This window comes from Ochotona curzoniae, unplaced genomic scaffold, assembly GCF_017591425.1.
Source record: "Ochotona curzoniae isolate NIBS_2020 unplaced genomic scaffold, NIBS_Ocur_1.0 contig_64, whole genome shotgun sequence".
Lineage (NCBI taxonomy): Eukaryota > Metazoa > Chordata > Mammalia > Lagomorpha > Ochotonidae > Ochotona > Ochotona curzoniae.
The window spans coordinates 12617516-12641019 of NW_024466502.1; the positions used below are offsets into that span (position 1 = coordinate 12617516).

The 23504-nt window shown below is 41.8% G+C and overlaps 1 protein-coding gene across 2 annotated transcripts in view; it reads left to right on the top strand.

Moving 5' to 3' along the window:
* Positions 1-22504, top strand: part of TGDS (TDP-glucose 4,6-dehydratase) — a 36899-nt gene extending 14395 nt beyond the window's left edge. The window contains exons 2-13 of one of the 2 annotated variants that reach the window (XM_040991246.1): positions 1637-1722; positions 3536-3602; positions 4237-4305; positions 5256-5346; positions 12647-12789; positions 13807-13905; positions 14864-14923; positions 16762-16805; positions 17332-17497; positions 18066-18124; positions 18760-18857; positions 19898-22504. In XM_040991246.1, the coding sequence (XP_040847180.1) occupies positions 1637-1722; positions 3536-3602; positions 4237-4305; positions 5256-5346; positions 12647-12789; positions 13807-13905; positions 14864-14923; positions 16762-16805; positions 17332-17497; positions 18066-18124; positions 18760-18857; positions 19898-19983 (1068 nt within the window). In that variant the 3' untranslated portion in view covers positions 19984-22504. Of the gene's footprint in view, positions 1-1628; positions 1723-3535; positions 3603-4236; positions 4306-5255; positions 5347-12646; positions 12790-13806; positions 13906-14863; positions 14924-16761; positions 16806-17331; positions 17498-18065; positions 18125-18759; positions 18858-19897 lie in introns of those variants that run through there. The other variant, XM_040991245.1, reaches the window with a different exon arrangement.
* The last annotated feature ends 1000 nt before the right edge of the window (positions 22505-23504 follow it).

The following is a 23504-nucleotide window of genomic DNA, read 5'->3' on the forward strand; positions in this document are numbered from 1 at the left end:
CTCCTAGCAGATACCAAATGTCCAATACCTCTGGTTGAGCAGGAGTAAAACAGAAGTGTCAATATTTGGGGACTTGAGAGTGGCACTCGAGGTTCTGAGGACTGCCCAGGAAGTAGAACAGCTGGGACTAGCTTCATCGTTCACAGGAGAGGTGAGCATTGCGAGCAGAGGCTCAGCCTGTTATGCCATGGTGCTTTTATTGTCTTGAAGAGACACCTTTCAGAAGAACATCGTCACTAACAAAGCCAGATGTGTAGGAGCTCAGATGTCAAAAAGAGCGACAGACCGTACCAGAAGCTAGGTTCCATGTAAAAGCAAAGGAAGAGGCTTTCTATGACCCTGGGGTGGGTCAGTACTCCTCCTGCGGCCTGGCTGGGAACCATGGGTCACCTTGAGGACATGTAAAAGGCCGGGTGGTCTGGAAAAGAGGAATAAGGATTCACTACAATACAATATGTGTCAATCCTCACTCCATGTTGGAACATTATTTTTAAAGGTCTATGATGTTTTAGAAGTTAGAAAATATAACACATCTTTAGTTGGTCTGTTTATTATTATTATCTGCAATTTAGCAATGAATGGTCTCTATTACACATCTTGGAATTTGCAGGTCGCACAGTATGCATGTTTGAGATTTCATGTACGTGGCCACTTGGCCACCCAGGAGGGCTGGAGTAGGTGACACATGGTGCAGACCCGTTATTAGCATGCGTTTTAGGCTTCACCAAAGCATACGGGTGCGAGGGCAGATTTGAATTCTTCTGCTGAATAGTACTGAGTGGTTTACACTATGCCAGGCCTGGTCCTGGGGGCTTGCGACGACAGAAGGAATCTAAGACCCCCCACGGAACTGTGGGGAGCAATATCATCAATGAGCATTTCATGAGTGTTATTAAAAATGAAGCCTAGGGTGTGTGGCAGGGCTGGGGAGATGGTTCCATTTTCTCTGTAGCTATGGAGGAAGGAGGCTCTAAGAGGCTGACGTTCAAGCCGAGAACTTAAGAGGAAGGCAGGGGAAGGACGAGGGGGGTGCCTGGGGAAGGGGCGGCCAGACCCTAGAGACTTAGTGTGCCTGGCCAACAGGTGGGTGCGGCAAGGAGTGGCAGATTAGGGCACAGTTAAGAATGGAGAGAGTAACAGGACAGGCTGCAATGGCAACATCATCACGACTGCAAGCAGCCAGAGCTCTCTGATGTTATCAACCGCACGTTGCAAAAGCCGACCTTGCATCTCCACACTCTGCCAAAAGAAAACTGCCCTCCCGTTCGCAGCTCCAGTACAAGCAGGCGCTCATTCCTAACTCTGACGTCCTAGGGAGCAAAGCCCAAGTGCTGCTGGTGACACCTGTCGGGAACACGTTCCCGGAGCCCTGCCCCAGCGACCCCCTCCTGCCCTCCTGGCCTCCTGGCCTCCTGGTCTCCTGCCCTTCCTGGCTCGCAGAGTCGCTCGCGCGTGCGCAGAGCGCCCTCCCGGCCGAGGGCGGGGCGCGCCGCTCTCCGGAAGCCAGCGCCGACTTCCCGAGTGACGTGTCGGGGAGGGAGGCCCGTCGCAAAAGGTCGCGGTGGCGCTTCCCGGCGGCGCTTCCCGGCGGCGCTTCCCTGCGGCGCCGGGACCCCGCGCTTTACGGTGCCGGGAGATGTCGGCGGCGGGCCGGGCGGAACCCCTAGGTCGGCCCGGCAGCTTTGCGAAGCGGGTCCTGGTGACCGGGGGCGCTGGTTTCATGTAGGTAACGGCTCCATGGGCTGAGCAGGGGCTCCGAGGAATGCCCACCCCTTCCTTCTGCTCGCCAGCTCTTGCCGGGGGTGGGTGGGGTGCACAGGGGTCCTAAGTCCGAGCAGAGCCATCTCCCCCAACCCCTCTCTCTGGCCTGCGAAGACGTCCTTCCTCCGGACCCCTGAGGGCTGTGCTGCCGTCCAGTGCTACCTGGCCCGGGTCCTCACCGCCTGCCCCCTCTCTTTGGGGCCGCACGACGTTCCAGTGGGCTTCCTGGCCAGGGGTCCCCGTGCACCTGACGCAGGCCATGACACGTCAACACCCAGAGAAAGCACGCGCGGGTTAGCATTGGGCGCGCCTTAGGAAGCTGGGATCCGTGCGAGGCTCCTGATGCCTGTGCTCGCACTCGGGCAGCAAACCCCTCTGGCCACTCTCACTTGGCTCTTGCACCCCAGCCCTCCTCACCGGGACCCTGGCCATGGCCTCCTGCCTCCTCCTTCCATAGTCGCTGTTGCCTAAGGAACCTAAGATCCTTTGGGTGGGTGGATGACTGCATTGGCGCTTCCTTCGCCGACGGGAGGGACTCACACACTCAGCCCCATGTTTCCAACCAGATGTCCCGATTCCGTCTGCTGCCCACACCTGTTTAGCTTTAACTCTCAGTTTGAGGTGCCAGTGCTCGCGTTTACCTATGGGACTGTTTGCACCGCTTAGTTCACGCCTTGATTCACGTACCAGGTCCCCAGACAGGCCTTACCTGACTGTCTACACCAGCTGCCGCCCAGCTAACACGCTGAGCTCCCACCTGAATTTCCCTGGCAGATGTGTTTACCTGTGGACTGCCTACGTCCCCACCTGGAATGTAAGCTCCCCAAAGGCAGAGATGTATGACTAATAAACAGAAAACTCCCTGCCCGCAGGAAACCCCCTGTCTGAAAAGAAGGAATGTGAATTGGAGGGTCTGGTTAATTGCTAGTTAGCATGTCAAATCAGCGCTTCCAACCTGACAGTCACTTGGGTTAATGGACCACTTAATGAGCGGACCAGACATGGACGGGAAGAGGCGGAGCAGGGATGCGGAAGAGGTGGAGCAGGGATGTGCAGAAGCTGCCAAGCACAACTCTACCTTCCTACCTCGGCACTGTTTGCCCTTGTTCTCCCGAGCCCCGTGTTTTACCTGTGTGTTTCTGAAAGATCCAGTGAATGAGCACACTGCGGTAACCCTGATTCTACTTCCTTGCTGGGTCACCCCAAGCCAGGATTCACTAGAGACGTGTGTCTTAGGGTGGTTTTAGCCGACTTTGGCCTTGGAGACCCTCCCACTTTACAAAAGAGTCTGGTTTATACCACCCAGTTCCCCTACCAAGAGAAAGCAGTTGTGGAAATTATAGACAGACCAACTGAGCGTGCTTATGCTCATTTAATTTTTACATAATTTTAGCTGCATCTCCTAAAAAAGCACGTGATAGTTTTAGTATGATTGGGTGTTTGCCCATTGTACCAGGGTCATGCTTTTTCTCACGCTAGAGGCAGACATGAAGGACATCATTTGGCTGAGTTTTTCTCCTTATACCCAGAACCAGTAAATTCTCTCTTCTGTATGGCCTAAAGGAAGTGCAAGATTTTGCTTATGGATACTCTTGAAAAGTCTGTTGAAGAGAATGTGTGTGTGTGTGTGTAGGATATAGTTGTGTTGTTTCTGTTATCTTGGCAAGATTTAAAGCTGTCTTTGGATAATTTCCAGGTAATTGGCTGTTTAGCAAAACATTCAAGAATTGAGGGAGATTCCTATTTTAACATTTATGTGTTCTCTTCCTCCTAGTGCGTCACATGTGATTCTCTCCTTGGTAGAAGATTATCCAAATTATATGATCATAAATCTGGACAAGGTGAGTTATATAAAAATGAGTTTCATGCGCTGAAATTGCATTTTAATTCGGTTAAATTATTTCAAACTACTGGAATCCTGTTTATATTTTACTTTTTACTTACTGACTTTAGCAACATGGGGAACTGTATAACCATGTGCTCAAGATGCATTTTGTCTTATATAAAATCTTGTGAAAGCTTCACTTATTATAGTAGTACATAAAGTACTGGTTTAAATGCTACATTTTTACCAAAAGAAAATCTCATCCTTTATAAATTCAGTATTTAGTATAGTATGATTACTGAATTTTTTTTTGGTCTTGGGATACTTTGTTCAATTTTCTAATGTTGTAATTGTTTTCAGCCACCAATTCCTTTTCTGTAAGAAATTGTAAAGTTTTCTAGTCACCTATGTCAGGTACAATTTTTAAAAGCAGACGTTTACAAAAATTTGTGTATATATATTTTGAGAAAGTAGCAATGTTTCTTGTTTTTTACTCTAAGGTATCGGAAACTTAAAATATGTAAATAGAAGGAACATGTTCTTATAAACAGTTATTAATATTTATTGTGTTTAAATTGGTATTTTTGTGGGAAAAGTTAGTGTTATTATTTTTGTGTGGCCTCACCTCCATGCTCTCATATTTTATTAAGCTCGATTACTGTGCAAGCTTGAAGAATCTTGAAACCATTTCTCACAAAGTGAACTACAAATTTATACAGGTACGGAATTACTGTACTGTGCTTCTTCAGTCCATTTAGAAGATCTTTCTTGGAAAGAAAGAACTTGGAAGGCACACTTATTAAAGACCTTTAGAAAAAACAGATAATTTCATTTTAAACACAGAGAGACAAATAGAGAGATCTTTGTTGATTTACTACCCAATGGCTGGGACAAGCAGGGCTGGGCCAGGCTGAAGCCAGGAGCCAGGAACTCTGTCCTGGTCTCCGCAAGGGTGGCGGGAGAATCCCTTGGGCCAACTTGCATTGCCTGTTCAGGCACGTGCGCAGGGAGCTGGAGCAGACGTGACCCAGCTGGGACTTTGCCCAACACCAAGCCTGGCGGTGTAACCAGCTGTGCCACAGCACCCACACCTGTAACTCTTCTAACCACAAAACTTAAAAACAAAAACAAAAAAACACAGTAAGCAACCGTTTCATGATTCTTTCTGCATAAAATGTTAATTTACAAAAGGATTGTTGCAAATCTATATTTGTAAAGTAGTTAAATGCACATATAAACATCAAAAGTACCAACATTTTATTTAGTTGTGCCAAATATGTTTGCAAAATGTCATTCCAGTTACTAAATTTACTTTAAATATATCTCTGTAGTAGATATGTCAGAGTGTTTTGAAGTGTTAAAAACTTTCCCGACAAATATGCTGCTCATAAGTTGGCAAGAATTTTATGCAAAAATTAGCTTGGTGTTTAGAAGTAGTTGGTTCTCAATAAAACATTGTTTTATATTTGCTTGCAAAAAATAGTATGAATTCAGCCGCTTAATACCCTGGGAGGATGGAGCAGCACACCTTCACCATGTGTCCTTGGTTACGTGATTAAACTTTGAAGCTGTTCTGTTCAGCTGGGAGCTGGGGAGGGAGAAATGCTATGGCGAAAGGATGGTAAGAGCGACCAGTGACTCCTCACGTTCGTGGCTGCTTTTCCCATAGGGCGACATATGTGATTCTCACTTTGTGAAACGGCTTTTTGACAAAGAGAAGATAGACATAGTACTGCATTTTGCTGCACAAACACATGTAGGTAAGCATTATTTTGTGTCCTGATTGGTAACTTCCTCTGCTGCCCACAGTGGCTCGTGAGCCTAAATCCAAAGTCCAGTAATGAGGCTGGATAAATAGACACTTCATGTGACTCTCTGAGGGAGGATGTCCGTTGATGTGATTTTCTTTTGTTGGACTTTTGAGTTCTTTACAGTTTTCGACAGTTTTGAACCCTGCTACCCTGAACGTTGTTATTCCTGTGTCATTGCACTTGTCAGTACACTGCTGTCGGATCTGTAACTAGGGTTACAAGACCGGTATGCTTCGATACTGAGATAATGTCAGACTATTTCCCGAAGTAATTATATTAGTCCAGGAGTGTGTGACTTCCTGTTACTCTGCATTGCACCAAAGTTTAGTTTTGTCCAATTTTTCCATTTTTTCCAATCACTATGTAGTGATCTCTTGTCATTTGTATTGTCCCTGATTACTGACAAGATTGAATACTTTGATTTTTTTTATTCATTTATTTTGAAGACTTAATTCAAAAGTCACAGTTACAGAGAGGAAGACAGATCTTCCACCCACTGACGTACTCCTCAGATGGTCATAATAGCCAGAACTGGTGGGAGCCAGTGGCTCCCTCTGGGTCTCCCATGTGGGTGCTACCTTTTGAGACTATAAGGAGTGGACTGGATTGAAAGTGGAGCAGCCAGGACTCAAACGGGGACTCATATGGGATGCTGGTGCCATGGGTAGCTGATCAGCCTGTATCCCCTAAGACTGATCTTTTTAATTTAGTAAGTTGAACTCTTTTTGCGAAATGCTGTTGGAGTATTTCTCTGTTTTTGAACTGGGTTGTTATCCTCTTGAAAAGAGAAGTTTCAATAAGAAAAATGAAGAGAAGTAGATACTAGCTGTGTTTTATTATATGTATCACAAATATCTTTTTCTGCTCAGGTTTGTCACCTTTTTGGCAGTGTGTTTTGATTAATTCATATTACTTTTAAAATGTTTATTTATTTGGAAGGTGGGGAGAGACAGGGAAAGCGAGATCTTCCACCTGCTGACTCATTCCCAACTGCTTATAACAGCGAGGGCTAGGCCATGCTCAAAACAACCAGGAAATCCCATCTGGGTCTCCCACGTGGGCGCCTTCCTCTGCCAGCTCCTTGGCAAAGTAACAGAGTACTGGCTCAGAAACAGAACAGAGGAGACTTGAACTACTGATTCCATATGGGTGTTGGACATCCAGGTGGTGACTTAACATGCTGCACCACGGCTCGTGAGCTGGTGTTCTTAATTTTAGTGTAGCTGAGTTTATGTCTTTTCCTTATGTAATTTTTTCCATGTGAATATCAAGTATACCTGTATTGTTTATTGAAAGTTTACCTGTTTCCTCTGTTGGCATGTATGAAGTGTCCTAATATGTGTTTCTCTTTCTCTGCTCTTTGCATTTATCTCTTTGTGCTTGTTACACACTGTGTGGACAAACACAGTTACCTCCCGTCTGAAAGAGCAAGTCTCTCAACTTGGTCGGTAATAGAGCATTGGTGCTCTCCGCTGAGCTCTTTATGAATGACTTGTCAATGGTTGCTGCTACCAGTCTCCTGAGCTTTTGCTTTTTTTTATTACTGAGCATTTGTGTGTTGGGTTATTGTCCTTTATTGTTGGTACATCCTCTGAAAAGTTTCTTGACCTTTTTCATCTTTTTTATGGGTTGCTGTTTTCTTCCCCAGAAATCTTTGCAAGTCTCTTGTTGATTTGTACCATTTGCAATTATCTTCCTTTAATCTAAAACTTGCCATTTCACTTTTCTTAATGGTGTCTTGTGATTGGTGAATTGTCTTCATTTCAGTGCTGCTCAGTTTATCAACCATTTTTTAAAAATGACTTGCTTGTTTGAAAATCAGAGCTCCACAGAGAGGGAGAGGGAGATCCATCCGCTCTTCAGACAGCCACCATGGCCAGGAATGGGCCAGTCCAAAGCACTTGGACCATCTTTCCTTTGCTTCTCCGAGGCCATGGGCAGGGAGCTGGATAGGAAGTAGAGCAACCAGCCTGGAACCAGCACCCGTATGGAATGCGGTCATCGCTGGCGTGGCTGTAACTGGTGTACCTGTACCTTTAAATGCTGGGCCTTATTGGCCTTTTTTTCTTTTTTTAAAATAAGGGTGCTCTCGGTAAATAGCCTATGATCACTTCTCCTACTTCCAGGTCACAGACATATTCTCATATTCCTCCCTCCATCTATATCACTTCGCTCAGCGTTACTGAATGAAAAGACGTGGCCCTTCCACAGAACTGCCTTATCATAAAGCACGTGTCCAGTGTGTCTGGCTGTCTTCTGGGGCTCTACTCTGTTCTGTCACTTTTTGTCTGTCCTTATCAATATCCCGCTCTCTTCATTACTGTCACTTTTTAATTCTTGGTACCAACAAAGAAAGCCCACCTATCTCTTAGAAAAAGGTGTCTTTGATGTTGTTCGTCTTTTTTTTAATGTAATAAATTTCTACTCTTCCTGTATTAATATTTCTACATTGTTTTCTGTGATATATCTAACTTTCTGTTAAATTATGATAAAAGCTAATTTTAAGCATATCTTTATATGTTTAGGATATAATTTTTTAAAAGATTGTTTTGTTCATTCGAAAGTCAGAGTTACAGAGAAGGAGGCACACAGAGAGAAGAGATTCTCTATCCACTGGTTCACTCCCTGAGTGGCTGCTGCTGTCATAGATGGGCCTGGATGGGCCTGGCTAAAGCCAGGGGCTAAATCCAGGTCTGCATGTGGGCGACAAGGGTAAAGCACTTGGACCATCTTCTGCTTTCCCAGGCCAGCAGCAGGAGCTGGATGGGAAGCAGAGCAGCCAGGATAGCCCTGCACCCATGCGGGTCGCTGATATTAGTTGAGACTTTACCCATAGTACCGCAATGCCCATTCCCTAGGCTTTAAATTTACTTTGGAGTGCTGCTTTATTTGAATTTCACAAGTTATTTAAGTTGTTTATGTTATCTCTTGTTTTTAGGACTCTGATTTTTTCTTTAATTCATGGGTTACACCAACGTTCAGATATTTACAACTGTGTGAATTTTCTTTTTGCCATTGATATCTAGCCTAGATGAATGTGACTCGATAACATACTGTGTAATTCTAGTCCTTGGTGCTACAGTTTGCTTTTGGATCATTGCATAATTGCTTTCTGAGCAATATTATGGGGCTTGAAAAGAATGTTACTGTGCCAATTTTGAAGTCACTGTTCTTTGTCCTTAGGTTAAGTTGGTTAAGCATTTTCTGTAAAACTCTTGATCATTTCTGGTAAATTAAACATTTTCTTCATGTAATATGTTTCTTCCTTGGTGATGTGTATTCTCTTAAAGGTAGTATTTTTTTTTAAGATTTTTTTTTTTGGGCCCGGCGCGGTGGCGCAAGTGGTTAAAGGTCCTCGCCTTGCACGCCCAGGATCCCATATGGACGCCGGTTCTAATCCCGGCAGCCCTGCTTCCCTTCCAGCTCCCTGCCTGTGGCCTGGGAAAGCATTCGAGGACGGCCCAAAGCTTTGGGAACCTGCACCCGCGTGGGAGACCCGGAAGAGGCTCCTGGCTTCGGATCGGCATAGCATCGGCCTGTTGTGCTCACTTGGGGAGTGAATCATCGGACGGAATCTTCCTCTCTGTCTCTCCTCTCTGTATATCCACCTTTCCAATACAAAAATAATAAAAATAAATCTTTGAAAAAAAAAAAAGATTTTTTTTTTTAATTGGAAAGCCAAATATACAGAGAGAAGGAGAGACAGAAAGATCTTCTCTCAACTGGTTCACTCCCCAGGTAGCTGCAGCAGCTGGGGCTGAGCTGTTCTGAAGCAAGGAACCAGGAGCTTCTTTCTGATCTCCCACACGGGTGAAGGGTCCCAAGGCTTTGGGCTGTCTTCCACTGCTTTCCCTTGTCAAAAACAGGGAGGTAGATGGGAAGTGGAGTAGCAGGGAAATGAACTGGTGCTCATATTGGATCCCAGTTCATGCAAGGCAAGGGATTTAGCCACTAGGCTTCCCCACCGGGCCTTACATGTACTCTCTTGAATTTGATTGGCATTAATATAACTGTATCACTTTCTTTTTTATTAGTATTTGCATTATATGTCTTTTAAAATCCTTTTATTACAAATTTTCTCTAGCTTCAGAGTTTAGCCACATGCCCTGTAAGCAACATGTAGTTGGATTTTTTTTTAAACCATCCCAGACCATCCTTGATGCCTACCTTTACATTTGAGTTTGTCGATATGTTCTGTTTATTTCTGTCAATTTCTCATATGCTGTTCTTCTGTTCCTGTGCTTGCCTTTTGATTTAAAAAAAAAATTCTTCCTTGCCTTTGTAATTTAGTTCCTTTTTTATTTTTAAATTATTGCTTATTTTATCCAAGACTCAGCTGAGGACTTTTTTTTATTCTCTTTCTTCTGTTCATTTGGAATTTACATAAGCTATCTTCATTCTTTGCATGGTTTCCTACAAACTGCACATGTGTCATGATTTAGCAAAGTTTAAAGTCCAACAAAACATTTGCTCTGATCTTGGGTCATGCACTTTAGCCACATTTATGCACTGTCACATCTATTTATATTTACCTGGAATTCTGTCTTATTTTGGTTCCCATTCCCACTAGCCATCATTATTTTGCATTGCTAATATTCTGGGATATTAGAGATTCGCAGAGCAATATTTTAATGACATCATTTATGCCTACAGAAGAGTCAGGTTTAATTCTGATTCTTTTTATTATTTATCTCCTAAATTCTATTACAGTGAGTTGGTTTCCTAGCCTCTTCAATTTTCTTAAACAGCCTCTTCTAACTTCTTCCTGTGTCCTTGTTGACATTACAATAGTTGTGTTTAATATTCCCCTCTGGCTTTAGCTTGTTGCTATGTTTGGGTTTATTTCTGCCATCTTACTGTGTGTAGTAAGAACACAATATGTTCTAGGCTTATTTTAGTGTTTCTTCCTAAGTCTGAATCAACCATTTCTCTAAGGATCCCTAGTTCTTTTTGAGTGAAAAATGGTATTTAGAATCCGCACTAATGGTCCACTGCTACTGACTGGACATTTCTTCCAAGCGTTTTCAGGTGATAGAACTAGGGAATATTTATGTGTTGGTCTGTTTGCTTAAGAGTCCTCTAGATAACTTTGGGTCCAGTGCTTAGTTGCTAAATCCTCGCTTTGCAACTGCCAGGATTGTATATGGGCACTGGGTCATGTCCCAGCTGCTCCACTTCCCGTACAAGTCCCTGCTTGTGACTCGGGAAAGCAGCAGAGCATGGCTCAAAGAACCTTGGGACTCTGTACCCACATGGGAGATCAGGAAGAAGCTTCTGGCTCCTGGCTTTGGATCAGCTTAGCTCCAGCTGTTATAGCCACTTGGGGAGTGAACCAGTGGATAGAAGGTCTTTCTCTCTCTCTCTCCTCTTGGTAAATTTGCCTTTCCATATGTAAAAAAATAAATCTTTGAAAAGAAAGAGTCCTAAAGAAAACTTTATATTCTTTAATTTTAGGGTCTAGTTTAAAAAAAAAAAACAGTTACAGCAGTCTTATTGGCCTTCTCAAGCAATACACATCTTTATTTGCTCTTTGTTTTGCAGGTTTCTGTATGTGTGTGTGTGTACGTGAAAGGCAAAGCTGAAAGACAGATTCAGAGATCTCCCATTCTCTGGTTCACTCCCCAAAACTGCAGTTGTCCCTGCTGGGCCAGGTTAAAGATAGGAACCAAGAACGATGTGTCTCCGTTGTGGGTGGCATTGCCCAGGTACTTGGGGCACATTAGCAGGGAGCTGGAACCAGTACTCAGATGGAATGTTGGTAGTAGTTTGACCTATTATACCATACTGCCAACTCCCATATTGTCAAGTTTTAAAATTTTTGCCAGTGTGCTAAGCAACAGATGGTATCTTGGAGTTTTTAACTTGTGTTTTCCTTCTTTAAGTAAAGTTGAATATCGTAAGCTTAGTGACTGTATTTCTCTGTCACTATTTATGTCTCCCTCTACTGAGTTTTTTATTGGGAGAAGGGTTATTTTTTAGAAGCTATTTGTAGATTAAATAGATTAATCTGATAAGATATTTTCCAGTTTGTTATGTGTTTTTGTTTTGTTTATAGTTTGTTTTTGTTTGGCTAACTCTGCAAGTATTTTTGTATAGTAAAAATTTTCAGTCTCTTCCCATAACTGCTTCTGAATTGTGAGACAGTTAAGAAAGTCTCCTTTAGGGACTAGTGCGGTTGCATAGCAGGCTAATCCGCCATCGTGTGGCACCAGCTCTCCATATGGGAGCCAATTTGTGTTCTGGCTGCTCCACTTCAGATCCAGTTCTGTGCTAATGGCCTGGGAATGCATTGGGTGAGAGCCCGAGTCCTTGGACTTCTGTACCTGCATGTGAAACTCTAAAGAAGCTCCTGGCCCCTGGCTTTCATCAGCTCAACTCTAGTTGTTGCAGCCTTTGCAGAGTGAACCAGAGGATGGATGATCTTACTGTCTCTCCTTCTTTCTGTAAATCTGCCTTTCCAATAAAAATAAATACATCTTCCAAAATGAAAAAAAGAAATGCCTCTATACTCCCTGCACTTTCATGGCCAGAAAGGTAGAAGTTCTTTTGAAGTGAGTTTATTTGTAAATAATTTACCCAGCACTTTTGATCTGAAAGCTTAGCTTTCTAATATCAGAACTTTGTAGTTTCAAATTGCTTTTTAAAAATTTAATAGCATTTTAAATATAGGCATATCATTTTTATTTTCTTATTTTTTTAAAGGTTTGTTTATTTTTATTTGAGAGGCAGAGAGAATGTGAGACAGAAGGATCTTCCACCCACTGGCTCACTCCTCAAATGACTGCAGTAGCTGGAACTGAGCTAATCTGAAGCCAGGAGCCAGGAGCCTCCTTTGGGTCTCTCACATGGGTGCAGGGTCCCAAGGACTTGAGCCATCCTTGCTGCCTTCCCAAGCCACAAGTAGGTAGTGGGATGGGAAATGGAGCAGTCAGGACATGAACTGGCGCCCATATGGGATCCTGGTGCTTGGAGTTGGAAGATTAACCATCGTGCCAAGCCCTGTTTATTATCTTTTTTTTTTTTTTTTAAGAATAAAAATTAAGTTTCTATGAATTTAGCATTGACAGTTTTCAGGGTTCTAGAAATTTACATACACTTTGTGATTTAGATTGAAAGATATGACCAAAAAGTATGTGTATATTTTTCCTAAAATTATTGCAATAAACAAAATGAATAGCACTTTCCTTGCAGCTGCATCTCTCCTTTGTTCTTTGGGTGGACTCATTCTCTTTGTCCTTTTGCTTTGTAGATCTTTCATTTGTCCGTGCTTTTGAGTTCACATACGTTAATGTCTATGGCACTCACGTGCTGGTCAGTGCTGCTCATGAAGCCAGAGTGGAAAAATTTATTTACGTCAGCACAGATGAGGTGTATGGTGGGAGCCTTGACAAGGTAAGAGCAGCTCGGGCTGGGACGCAGGTCTGCCTTCTTACCCACACTGGTGCTGTCCTCTTCTGTCCCGATCCGCTGATGCTGCCCGCAGCGGGAAATGGCAGCCCAGTCTCAGCACCAGTTAAGCCTCAGCAGACAGGTCGGCAAGAAAGCAGCAGGCTTCCTGCCTTCTTCCTCTTACGGAGATGGACATCACTCCCACAGAGCGATGCACCCGTCACTCAGGTGGCGCCGCCCCTTCCACCTGCTCACTTTTCTCTTCCAGTGAGGAAAGTACATGGACCTGTCAAAGAGGGAGTGTGACGTTGTTGTAGAAATCCAAATCATGAACACTAGACTTTGTCCCCAGAAAGATGGTTCCCTTCTCCAGCCTCTACTTTTGACAGTATGCAGTGACCTTATTTTGTTTTATTTATTTTATTAGTAAATATTTTCTTCATTTTACTGCATCACACACACCCTGAAAAAAAAAATCAGACTTCACCAGAGAACAGAACAGGGAGAAACAGACCCTGACCATTTCTGCTCAACCTCTGCTTTCCAGAAGCAGCAGCCTCTGACCGCTCTCCTTACAGCTTTTATTGGATAACAGCTTCCTTCCCACCTGCTAGGCACTGCCAACCAGTTCTGGGAAGCAGACAGTATTATGGCATTACTGCACCCAGGCCCTGCTGGGGGCCCTTCCCCCCGTGGCTCTGCCATCTGACAGGCCCTGGCCTCCCAGCTGCCCTCTGTCGTACCTGCCCTCTGTCTCGTCACAGAACCTGCTTGCGATTCCTTTGGGGATCTTTCAGACTCAAGGTGTTTGCACTTGCTGCCCTCTGTGCCCACCCTGTAGGCTTGTTGTGAGCATTGGAGAAGTTAGCACAAGCACTTTGAAAAATGCCAGGCGCAGAGGGGTCATTTAATGGCTTTTAAAGTGTGGGGATTGACATTTCAAGTTTGTAATATGCTTTCTGATATTCCTACTGATAAAGTTTACATGATAATTTTTCAAGTTTGTTTTCTGAAAATCAGGAATTTGATGAGTCATCTCCCAAGCAACCCACAAACCCGTATGCGTCATCCAAAGCGGCTGCCGAGTGTTTTCTGCAGTCCTACTGGGAACGCTACAAGGTAAGGCGTGGTCTCAGTCACTCTGGAGGCATGTTCCTTTGGACTAAATGTTAAACCCCAAGTCAACATTCATGTTTAGAGTAAAAGACACAAACTGAGGGGGAAATGTCATGTGTTAAAGAATGTGAAAATGGATCTTGTGTATTGTGTGCATAAAGCCCCTCCTAAGGCATAGCTTTAAAATATGCTCTTCCTTTGTCAGTGAGAGGTAGAGTGTTACAACTGTAGTGAGAAATCCTGTTGACATCCTGTGATGGAGCATTAGGGGAAGACAGAGAGAAGACAGGCTCTCTTTGCTGGCCCGTGCTTCCCTCTGCATGATGCAGCTCTCTGGTTCCTCTCGGCAGTAGGGGTGTGGTGAGGTGGGGGTGCAGCAGGGGTTAGTGGGGGTGCGGCGGGGCTGTAGCAGGGGTGCAGCGGGGCTGTAGACTTTCCTTTCTGCTCACTGTAGGAGCCTTCGACCCAGATCCCTTACATTTGGCTCCTCACTGTCTTGGTGAGTTAGCAGGGATGGGTCAGGAAGGCACACCATCAATTTCTTAATGATTTCTTTGCCTTTTGTGTCCCGGTAACACTGTTCTTGTCCCCCTTCATGGAAACTCTTCATTTTTAAGCGTTAAGATAGCGGAGACGTCCCATTTAGAGTTTTGTATCTAAGCAGATGCAGAATCCTAGAGGTGGTGTGTGATGAAGTCAAGTGGGCCGGTCCTGAGTGGTCCACTGCCAGACTCTGCAGCCTGCATCCTCCTACAGTGATCCTCCCCTTGTCCAATGAGACTCTGTCCTCAAGTCCATCCTGTCCAGTATTTCAAGGAGCCTCACATTAGAAAATAATCTCTTAAGGCTTGAAATATGGAATTATCTAGACAGAGATGTTTGTCTTTGAAAATGTACTTATCTTTGAAATACTCAGTATTACCAGGTCTTTCCATTACCTTAACGTTGAATACTCTTGAAGTTTCCAGTTGTTATCACAAGAAGCAGTAACGTGTATGGACCACATCAGTATCCAGAGAAGGTAAATTTCGCTTCTGAATGTGTAGGGGTCTTAGTGACAGTAACATCTCATCATTTAAAATAATTTATCTTGAGTTTTGTTCTAGAATAACTCATGTTTTGTTTATATATAATAATAAAGCACTGCAAAGGCCATATCCAAATTCCATTACTTAGTTGGAGGATTTGAGTTGAAGTCTCAGCCTCACACCAACTGGTGTGACTTTATTTAGGCTGTTTGATGATCATTGTCCTTAAGTTAGTGAAGCTTTTCATTGTCAGTGAAAAGCAGTATGTTCTCCTGGGCCTTAGCACACTGTGGAAGATGCTGACGTCTGCCAGTGCAGCCAGAGCTCTGCGGTTGCAGTCAGACTGACTCATGTCAGCAGACTGGGAGACACAGTGAAAGTGAAAAGCAGCAAGTGACGAAAAGCTGGTGAGACAGAGATGCACAAGGCTTAGACAGTCTGACTTGCTGCCAGCTGTTTTACTGTGCCCCAACTCGTTTTGTTACTGTAGGCTTAAATACCTTCCAGAAACAAGTAAGTAGTGAATAAGGAAATGTAATGAAAAAGTTAAAAATGCCTGCACAGTTGGTTTTGTATCATTAAGTTCAATTTTCCATAACTGTTGCCTGTTCTGCCTAAATTTAGAGCCTGGTTTTCACTTGCCAGCTGGCGGTATCACTCTGTTTGCCCAAGGGAGAGGGCCATAGGATGGATGATGGTATTAATAGCTTTTTGCTTCTTAACACGGTTATTATAAATTTAGTAACTTTTGTAAATTCAAGGAAACTTTTTGTGTAGCTTGCACCAGCATTTAGTAAGTATGTGCTTATATGCAAAGCAATAATAAGATAGGCTTCCCACCTGTCTGAACTCCACACAAAGATAAACTCTGATGAGAAAACAAGCATGAGGGCACCTGCATGTTTCCATGACTGTTTTTTATTTTAGATTATTTATATAAGGTGGTCAACTTATTACAGATTTAGAAATATAATGCTATTTACCACCATGCCCTCCCTCCTGCCCACGTTGCCCACCCACCCTCAAACTCTCTCTTCTTCCTCTTCTTTTTTTTTTCTTAATTTTTTAAAAAGATTTATTTATTTTTGTTACAAAGTCAGATATACAGAGAGGAGGAGAAATAGGGAGGAAGATCTTGCGTCCGATCATTCACTCCCCAAGTGAGTGCAACGGCCGGTGCTATGCCGATCCGCAGTCAGGAGCCAGGAACCTCCTCCAGCTCTCCCATACAGGTGCAGGGTCCCAAGGTTTTGGGCTGCCCTTGACTGCTTTCCCAGGCCACAAGCAGGGAGCTGGATGGGCAGTGGAGCTGCCGGGATTAGAACCGGTGCCTGTATGGGATCCCAGTGCATTCAAGGTGAGAACTTTAGCCTCTAGGCCATGCTGCCGGGCCCCTTTCTTAATTTTTACAATTACATACTTTGAGTTCACTTCACAATTGTAGGCTTTGCTATAAAAATTCAACAAATAACAATTAGAAAAGTAAAGCTGTAAACAGTGATCAAATCTTGACATGCCAATCTAGTTTATGTAGACTACATTTTATTTTGTACTCTGTGTATTAGTTACCACAGATCAGAGAATACATGGTATTTGTCTTTTGGGGACTGGCTTATTCACTAAGCATCATGTTTTATCTTAGGATAACCGCCTCTCTGAACAACAAAACTCTTAGGTTCCTTTTGTTTACTGAAGAGTATGTTTCTCATGGATTCTTAGTAGAAGAATTTAAATTTATCTATTTGTATATTTTTTGATCCTATGCGGAGTTAGGATTCATATTAATGAATTCACTTGCAAAGTCTAAAATAGTATTTAAATATTCTTTTAGGTTATTCCAAAATTCATATCTCTACTTCAGCACAACAGGAAATGGTATGTTGTTATTTCTCTTGGTGCCTTTATGCTTTTCTGGTATGTCTTTGGTGGAACTTGGTGACAGCCTTTCCTGATAATGAGAAACCTGACAGTTTAAGGCCGTGGGCCTCCATGTTTCACCAAATTTAAGAAACTCTTCTTCATGTAGTGTCATGGTTTTCAAAAAGATTATACTGTATAATTCATCATTATAATTTACTTACCAAGATCAATTCAGCTCTTAAATGACCTATCATAGAACTTTGAGCTATAGCATGGGAATTTATGTCTATGTAATTTGACTTTATCAAAGGATGTATTTCATAAAATCAATGAGTAAACATTTCTCAGAGGTCACATGTGTTTGCTAATTCTCACTGAACGTCCTCAGCCAGTGGAGCTAGGAGAGTTTGGGTTTTCAGTCAGAGATTTCCGAACCCTTGAGCATTGACTTTCCTGGAGTTGTGTGGGTTATTGCTTTAGGCTGGTATGGGAGAGGTTTCTCTTTAACATGTCTTGATTCTGCTTTGCTTACTCTTTTTAGCTGCATTCATGGATCAGGGCTTCAAAGAAGAAATTTTCTTTATGCTGCTGATGTAGTAGAAGCATTTCTCACTGTCCTCCAAAAGGGAAAACCAGGAGAAATTTATAACATTGGAACTAATTTTGAAATGTCAGTCGTCCAGCTTGCCAAAGAACTAATACAACTGGTGTGTTATTTCTTCTGTTTCTTTTAGAATTGTGACTAAATTTAGTGTATATCAAGAGTATAGCTTACTTAATTTAAAAGTAAATACGTAGGAAATGAAGTTCATAATGGAGTGTACCATATGTGTCTTGAAGTTGTATCACTTATTCTGCTTAATTAACTTAATATTCTAGTTGTAAAACATACCAGAAAGAAATTATCTCAGTTTCAGAAAAGACGTAATTGTGTGTCCTAGAATCAAGAAGCAGTACTATCCCTGTGTAAAATAAGTATGGTTATGAAGTCTTATTTCAGGGAACATCAGTTATATGTGTAAGAGTTTGCTAGAAGAGGGACCCAGATAGGTAATGAAAAGTTGAGAAAATTCATGTTTTCCTACATTTTATGCATTGTGTATTCTTTCTTAGCCTCAGATGGAATTTAGGTGACAAAAATGAGGCTCACTTTAGCTGTCTCTTACACTTGGAGGCAGTTGTTTTTCTTGTTTTTTTTTAACCAGCTTTGAGTAGCATTGTTATTCTCTGGTCTCATTTTATAGTTTGACTCAAAAACCTTTTCCATTTTGACAGATCAAAGAGACCAATTCAGAGTCTGAAACGGAAAATTGGGTTGATTATGTTAATGATAGGTGAGTAACAAGTTGCAACGGTGGAGAAGGATTGTGAAACCATCAGTAGTTGTAAAACTGTAAATTATATAGACTTACCCGAAATCATCTATCTCTTTCAAATGTTTTGGTAATACATTTCTTTCCTAATTATGAACACCATATGGGTTAGGTAGCACTATTACTTATTATATGTGACTTAAAGAAAGTCATTAACCTTTTCTAAGCCTGAGATTTTCTCCATTGTGAAATAGGGTTAATAGCATCTTGCCTATAAAAGTTTTTCGGGGTTAATTATAATGTATAAAAAGTATGTGACCCAGGTGCTGGCATAGAAAAGTTCTCGTAAAGTTATACGTATTCATGTCTTCATTTATCAGACATTTATGAAGGGCCTTCCGGATGCCATTCACTAATCCTCATACTTAGCTTATGGCTGAAGGAAAGATCCGGATAAGCCACAGGGAGGAGTAGGTGTCAGAAGCTGCAGATTCTTATTTTATTTTGCAAATTTTCTATGACAAGCATGCATGTCATTAGGATATTGTTATGAAAAAAAATTGCATTGTGGTAAAGACCTATTGGTACACATTATGTCTCCTAGTATTTAAGTTTGGACATGTATCCATAATGTCATTTCTGTTCTGTTTTCCAAGACCTACCAATGACATGAGATATCCAATGAAGTCAGAAAAAATACATGGTTTAGGATGGAGACCTAAAGTGCCTTGGGAAGAAGGAATAAAGAAAACAAGTATGTTATAAATTGGTTGTTTTGGGGAAGATTCAGAAAGATTTAAATGAAAAGCAGTTTATTTTTAGAACACTGTACACATTCCATAGAATATTGTGATGAATCATGTGTTGAATACATCCCATATTTCCTAACCATCCTGAATTTTGTAGACTGCCTTCTGGTCAAGTTTTCCTATTTCATTGGTTCTGAGGGCTTTCTTTTCACCTTCTTCGCACCCCTGGGAGATAGGTATTTTATAACCCGTAACGTTTTGGAATTCTCACAGGACCTTTCTTTTTGGCATGTAAAATAATGACCCACATTAGGGTTGGCGCATCTTGGATCTGCTGAAATGTAGCCCGTCTCTGAGCATGTTGAGTTATTGAGGCAAGCTGGTGGGCAGCAAACTCATTATATGCTAATAAATCTGCTAAAGTGTGTGTAAAATCTGCAAGTGTATGTTAAAGTTTTATTTAGAAATGTTTATGAGTAAACAATACCCATATGGAGGGGAAAGAAGCTTTGTTTCAGGCCTTGAAATAGAAAATACTTGTGCTCAACATTTAAAAGGAAAATTAATCTGATAGCTTAAGTGTACTGATAGTTTAGCAACATACAAGAATATATCATTGGAGAGAAATTCATATCATCTGCCTATGCCTCCGGCGCAGTGATATTTTACTCACATGACCACGTATTATACTTTTTTCTAGAAAATAGCTTTAAAAGCAATACAAATGACTTATCTCCTACTTTTAATCCTTTAAATCAGAATGTCTTAATAGTTATACCGGCAAGCTAAGCATTGAAACAAATTTTAAGTTCAAAGAAAAAAAGCAAGGTTGATTTTGAATTCTAAATGTTTCAAATAAGAAAATGTCTTCTGATTAACTTGACTATAAATTTCCAAATCTAATTGCATGTGTCATTCATCAGATAGCCCTCATCTAGTGACTAGTTGTTGGACAAGAGTCTTTGTACTTAGCAGGAACTCAGTAAATGTTAGTTAACTGATGTTTAGTGTTTAATTTTTAATTTTTGTGTTTTTTCTTCACCAGTTGAGTGGTACAGAGAAAATTTTCATAACTGGAAGAATGCGGAAAAGGCATTAGAACCTTTTCCAGTACAGGCATCGTTTATATAACCATGGCAGTTTCCAGACAAACAAGGAAATTATCCTACCTCAAAAAATGCTAACAAACGGAGTGACCAAAATGAATTGTCCTTTCCATCTGGAATTAGATGCCTGGCGTCCGGGTGCAAATCCAGTGCAGGATGTTCCAGTCTTCAGAAGAGTTTCAGCGTTGGCAAGGATTTCAATGTCAAAATGTTTTTTCTGGAGTGTTCTTCCTCTGCAAATGAAGAAGAAGAGACAGAGAAAGACTCTCCCAAGCAGCAGGCCAAGAGTCATCTCCTCTCCTGAGAAAAGATGCAGGTGATGGTGCTGGGCAGGCAGCAGCCTTAATTGGCTGTGAACTCAGTGGCTTCCCTGCCGTTCCCTGGGCCCAGAAAGTCAAGGTTTCATTTGAAGGCAATATAGAGTGTGTCTCATACCCCCATTTACTCTTTTTTAATTTTTAAAACAAGTCTGAAGTTGTGCTATAGTTGCTTTAAATATGAAACATGTATATAGAAAAATGGAAGCATATCTAGCACTTTTGATAATTTTTTAAAATAGAAAAGTTAAATGCTTTTCAAAAGAAGGATATACAATTTTTATATTTTCAGAATCAGGTGTTGACCCACGTATAAAGTGTATTTCAGAACCTTTACCATGTACTAGCTTTTTAAAATGATTTTATTTATTGTCAGTGTTATAATGTATTTAATGTAGAATGCGACTTTCTTAGTAATGTATTTTTATTTTGCCATAAGAAATTTGAAGGGTGGGTGTTGTGGCTGAGTGGGTTAAGCCACTTCTTGGGATGGTTGCATCCTTTATCAGAGGAGCTGGAATTGCGACCCATCTCTCTTCTAATCCAACTTCCTGCCAATGAGACTGGAAGGTAGCAGCCGGTGGGCCCAAGTACTTGAGAGGCCCTAACTCCTTGCTGCAGCCTGGCCCAGCCCAAACTGTTGAGGACACTTTGGGAGTGAACTAGCAAGTGAGAGATCACTCTCTCTGTAGCTTTCCTTTTCTCTCCCTCTCTCCTTTTCTCTGTCTTTCCCTTTGTCACCCTGCCTTGCAAAGAACAGTTTCCAAAAAGAATTAATTTCTAAAAAAAAATTAAATAAATTATGCATTTGCAATCTCTTTTTGTTCTAGAGTATTTTTTGGTAATTTGAAAAATTAACTGATGGGTATTGGATTGATAAAAGGAAATAAGTGAAGTTGCCCTTTCTTAAAGTGTGGATTTTCATTTGAAGGCTTTATAACTCTTCACTCAGATGTCGTAATTCACCTTTTAAATGCAGTTACTGCTCGACACCCATTGCCCTGACTGAAGGGGAGTGGGTGGACAGGTGTGTGCGTTGGATCCTGTGGAAGAGGAGGCCTATAAAGATACAAGAGGGAAGAAACCACAGTATGGTGGTGCTGGCTGTGGCGATGTGGGCAGAAAGACAGCGCTGTTGGGGGAATTACCTGCTGGGCCCTTGAAGATGGAAAGGGCCCAGTGAGGTCAACATACGCTAATGCCCCTGTCGATTTCCTCAAGTAAGAGTTACTGCAGTGGGAGCTCAGCATGCTGCCAGTGGCTAGTTTGTTCCTGGCCCCAAGAACAGGTTTCACTGTGCGGCTCTCTCTATTCCATCCAGGTGTCCATCAGTTTTTGGGTGGCCGATGATTAACAGCTAGCCAGTTAACAGGCTAAGAATTTCCTCTGTTGGATGGAGCAGTGCCTCTGCCACAATGGTTTCTTTCTGCAGGGACTGAGCATGCAAGTGACCTAACTAGAGTCTTAACTGCTCAACCGGGCACTTGCTGTGGAGAATTCTGACACATGCCACGGCATGGGTGATGTGAACGCATTCTCTGCTCAGCAAGCCAGACACAAAAGTGCAAACATGGTCTGTTCCTCGGTTTGCCTGCCTTTCCGCTCTCCGCACACACACCTCTCCCCCTCGGTCTCTGCCCCAGGCAGAGCCTCTTGCTTTTTCCTCTCTCCACTGTCTGACCACAGAAGGTTCACAGCGCGCTCTCCAACCCCCAGCCTCACACCAGCTGAAAGAAAGGTAAACCCGTTTTCCTGTCTCAGTGTTTCCTGTTGAGTTCCTGCAAGGTGTGTAGTTTATTTATTGTTTAGAAAGGCAGGTGTTTGATCCTTACTTTGACACTTCTTTGTAGAAATGTCAGTCTTTGAGGGATTATTTCTTGAACCTTTCTTAGCTTTTTCATAATATTTCTAATACAGCTGTGTTTATAGTTAAACTATATATTCCAACTGACACACCCAATAAACTGTTTTTCTCCATTCCCAATGTAACCTTTCTGTCCATTCAAAAAGCAGCAAACCTCCTTATGTCATCTTCACTTAAGTCAATTTTCGAGGGATGTGAAAGAAACAATGGTGGAGAATGAGAGAAGGAACTCGAATTCTTTTACCTCTAAATTACGGGCAAGTCCTCCAACTAACGTCTGAGGAGCTCTGGGCTTTGCTTTGCTCTTCATTTACTGACTTGGAACGAAAACATTGCTCTCTGGAAGAGTTGTGAGAGTTTAACAGGAAAAGGAAAATACACTCCCAGGTTAAAATGCTGAATACAAGGGACAGAGATGAGAAATGGTAGTTAAAATAGGCCAAATGAGTACATGAGAAACATGTTTTTATTTCTAGAAAAATTTAAACTTTAATCAGTGGCCCTGAAGTTCTGTCCTCTCCAGCCTTTTTTATTAAATAATTAATTTACATTAAAATATAAAGTAATTTTTCTTTGCCAAGAAAACAATACACAAAAAAATTCATCTTAAGTTTTGGATAGTAGGTATCCAATGAAGATCCTGAGTTAATATTTAGAAAATGCACGTTTCCTTTAACTTACTTACAGTTCTTTCTTCAGACGTTTAAGCTCTTACAACATCTCAAATAAAAGCACTCCTTCTCCCTTTACAGATATTTCAGCTCTCATAAAAACGGATAGTTTATCACACAGCTAGAACGAATTCCCTTTAACATTCTCAAGAGTTGAAATTGTGGTTGCCTAAGTTAATGGACTAATCAGACCTTAGTTTTAGATGATGTTACTGCAATATTCTAATTACCGCAATCTGATTTTCGTAGTAATTGTGAAGGTCAAAACTGAAAGCCTGATTCAACATGAAATTAAAACTTAAGAATAAAAGATAAAGAGCACATTTTTTTTATCCCCAACACAGCTCATGATGTATTATCAAGTTGACCTTGTAAAGTTAAAGAAAGATGGGGTTGGGAATCTCTAAGGTAGGGGAAATTTATCCAAAATCCTCGAAGCAACAGAATTTAACTAAATTTTCAATAGAGGTGAGTGTGTATCATGTATTAATTAAATAAAAATGAAATCTATTCATTTGATTTTTATACTTTTGTAAGACTGGCATCTGAATAAAAGCAGAAGGATTTACTTATGGTTTCTGAATCTTTTTCTAATATATGTATTATCAAAGCTTGCAAGAGACTTCCTTTGTTAAGTTCATGTCCTCTGAGTTCGTTGGGTGAATAATCAGGTGTTAAATTGCTGAACATGGAA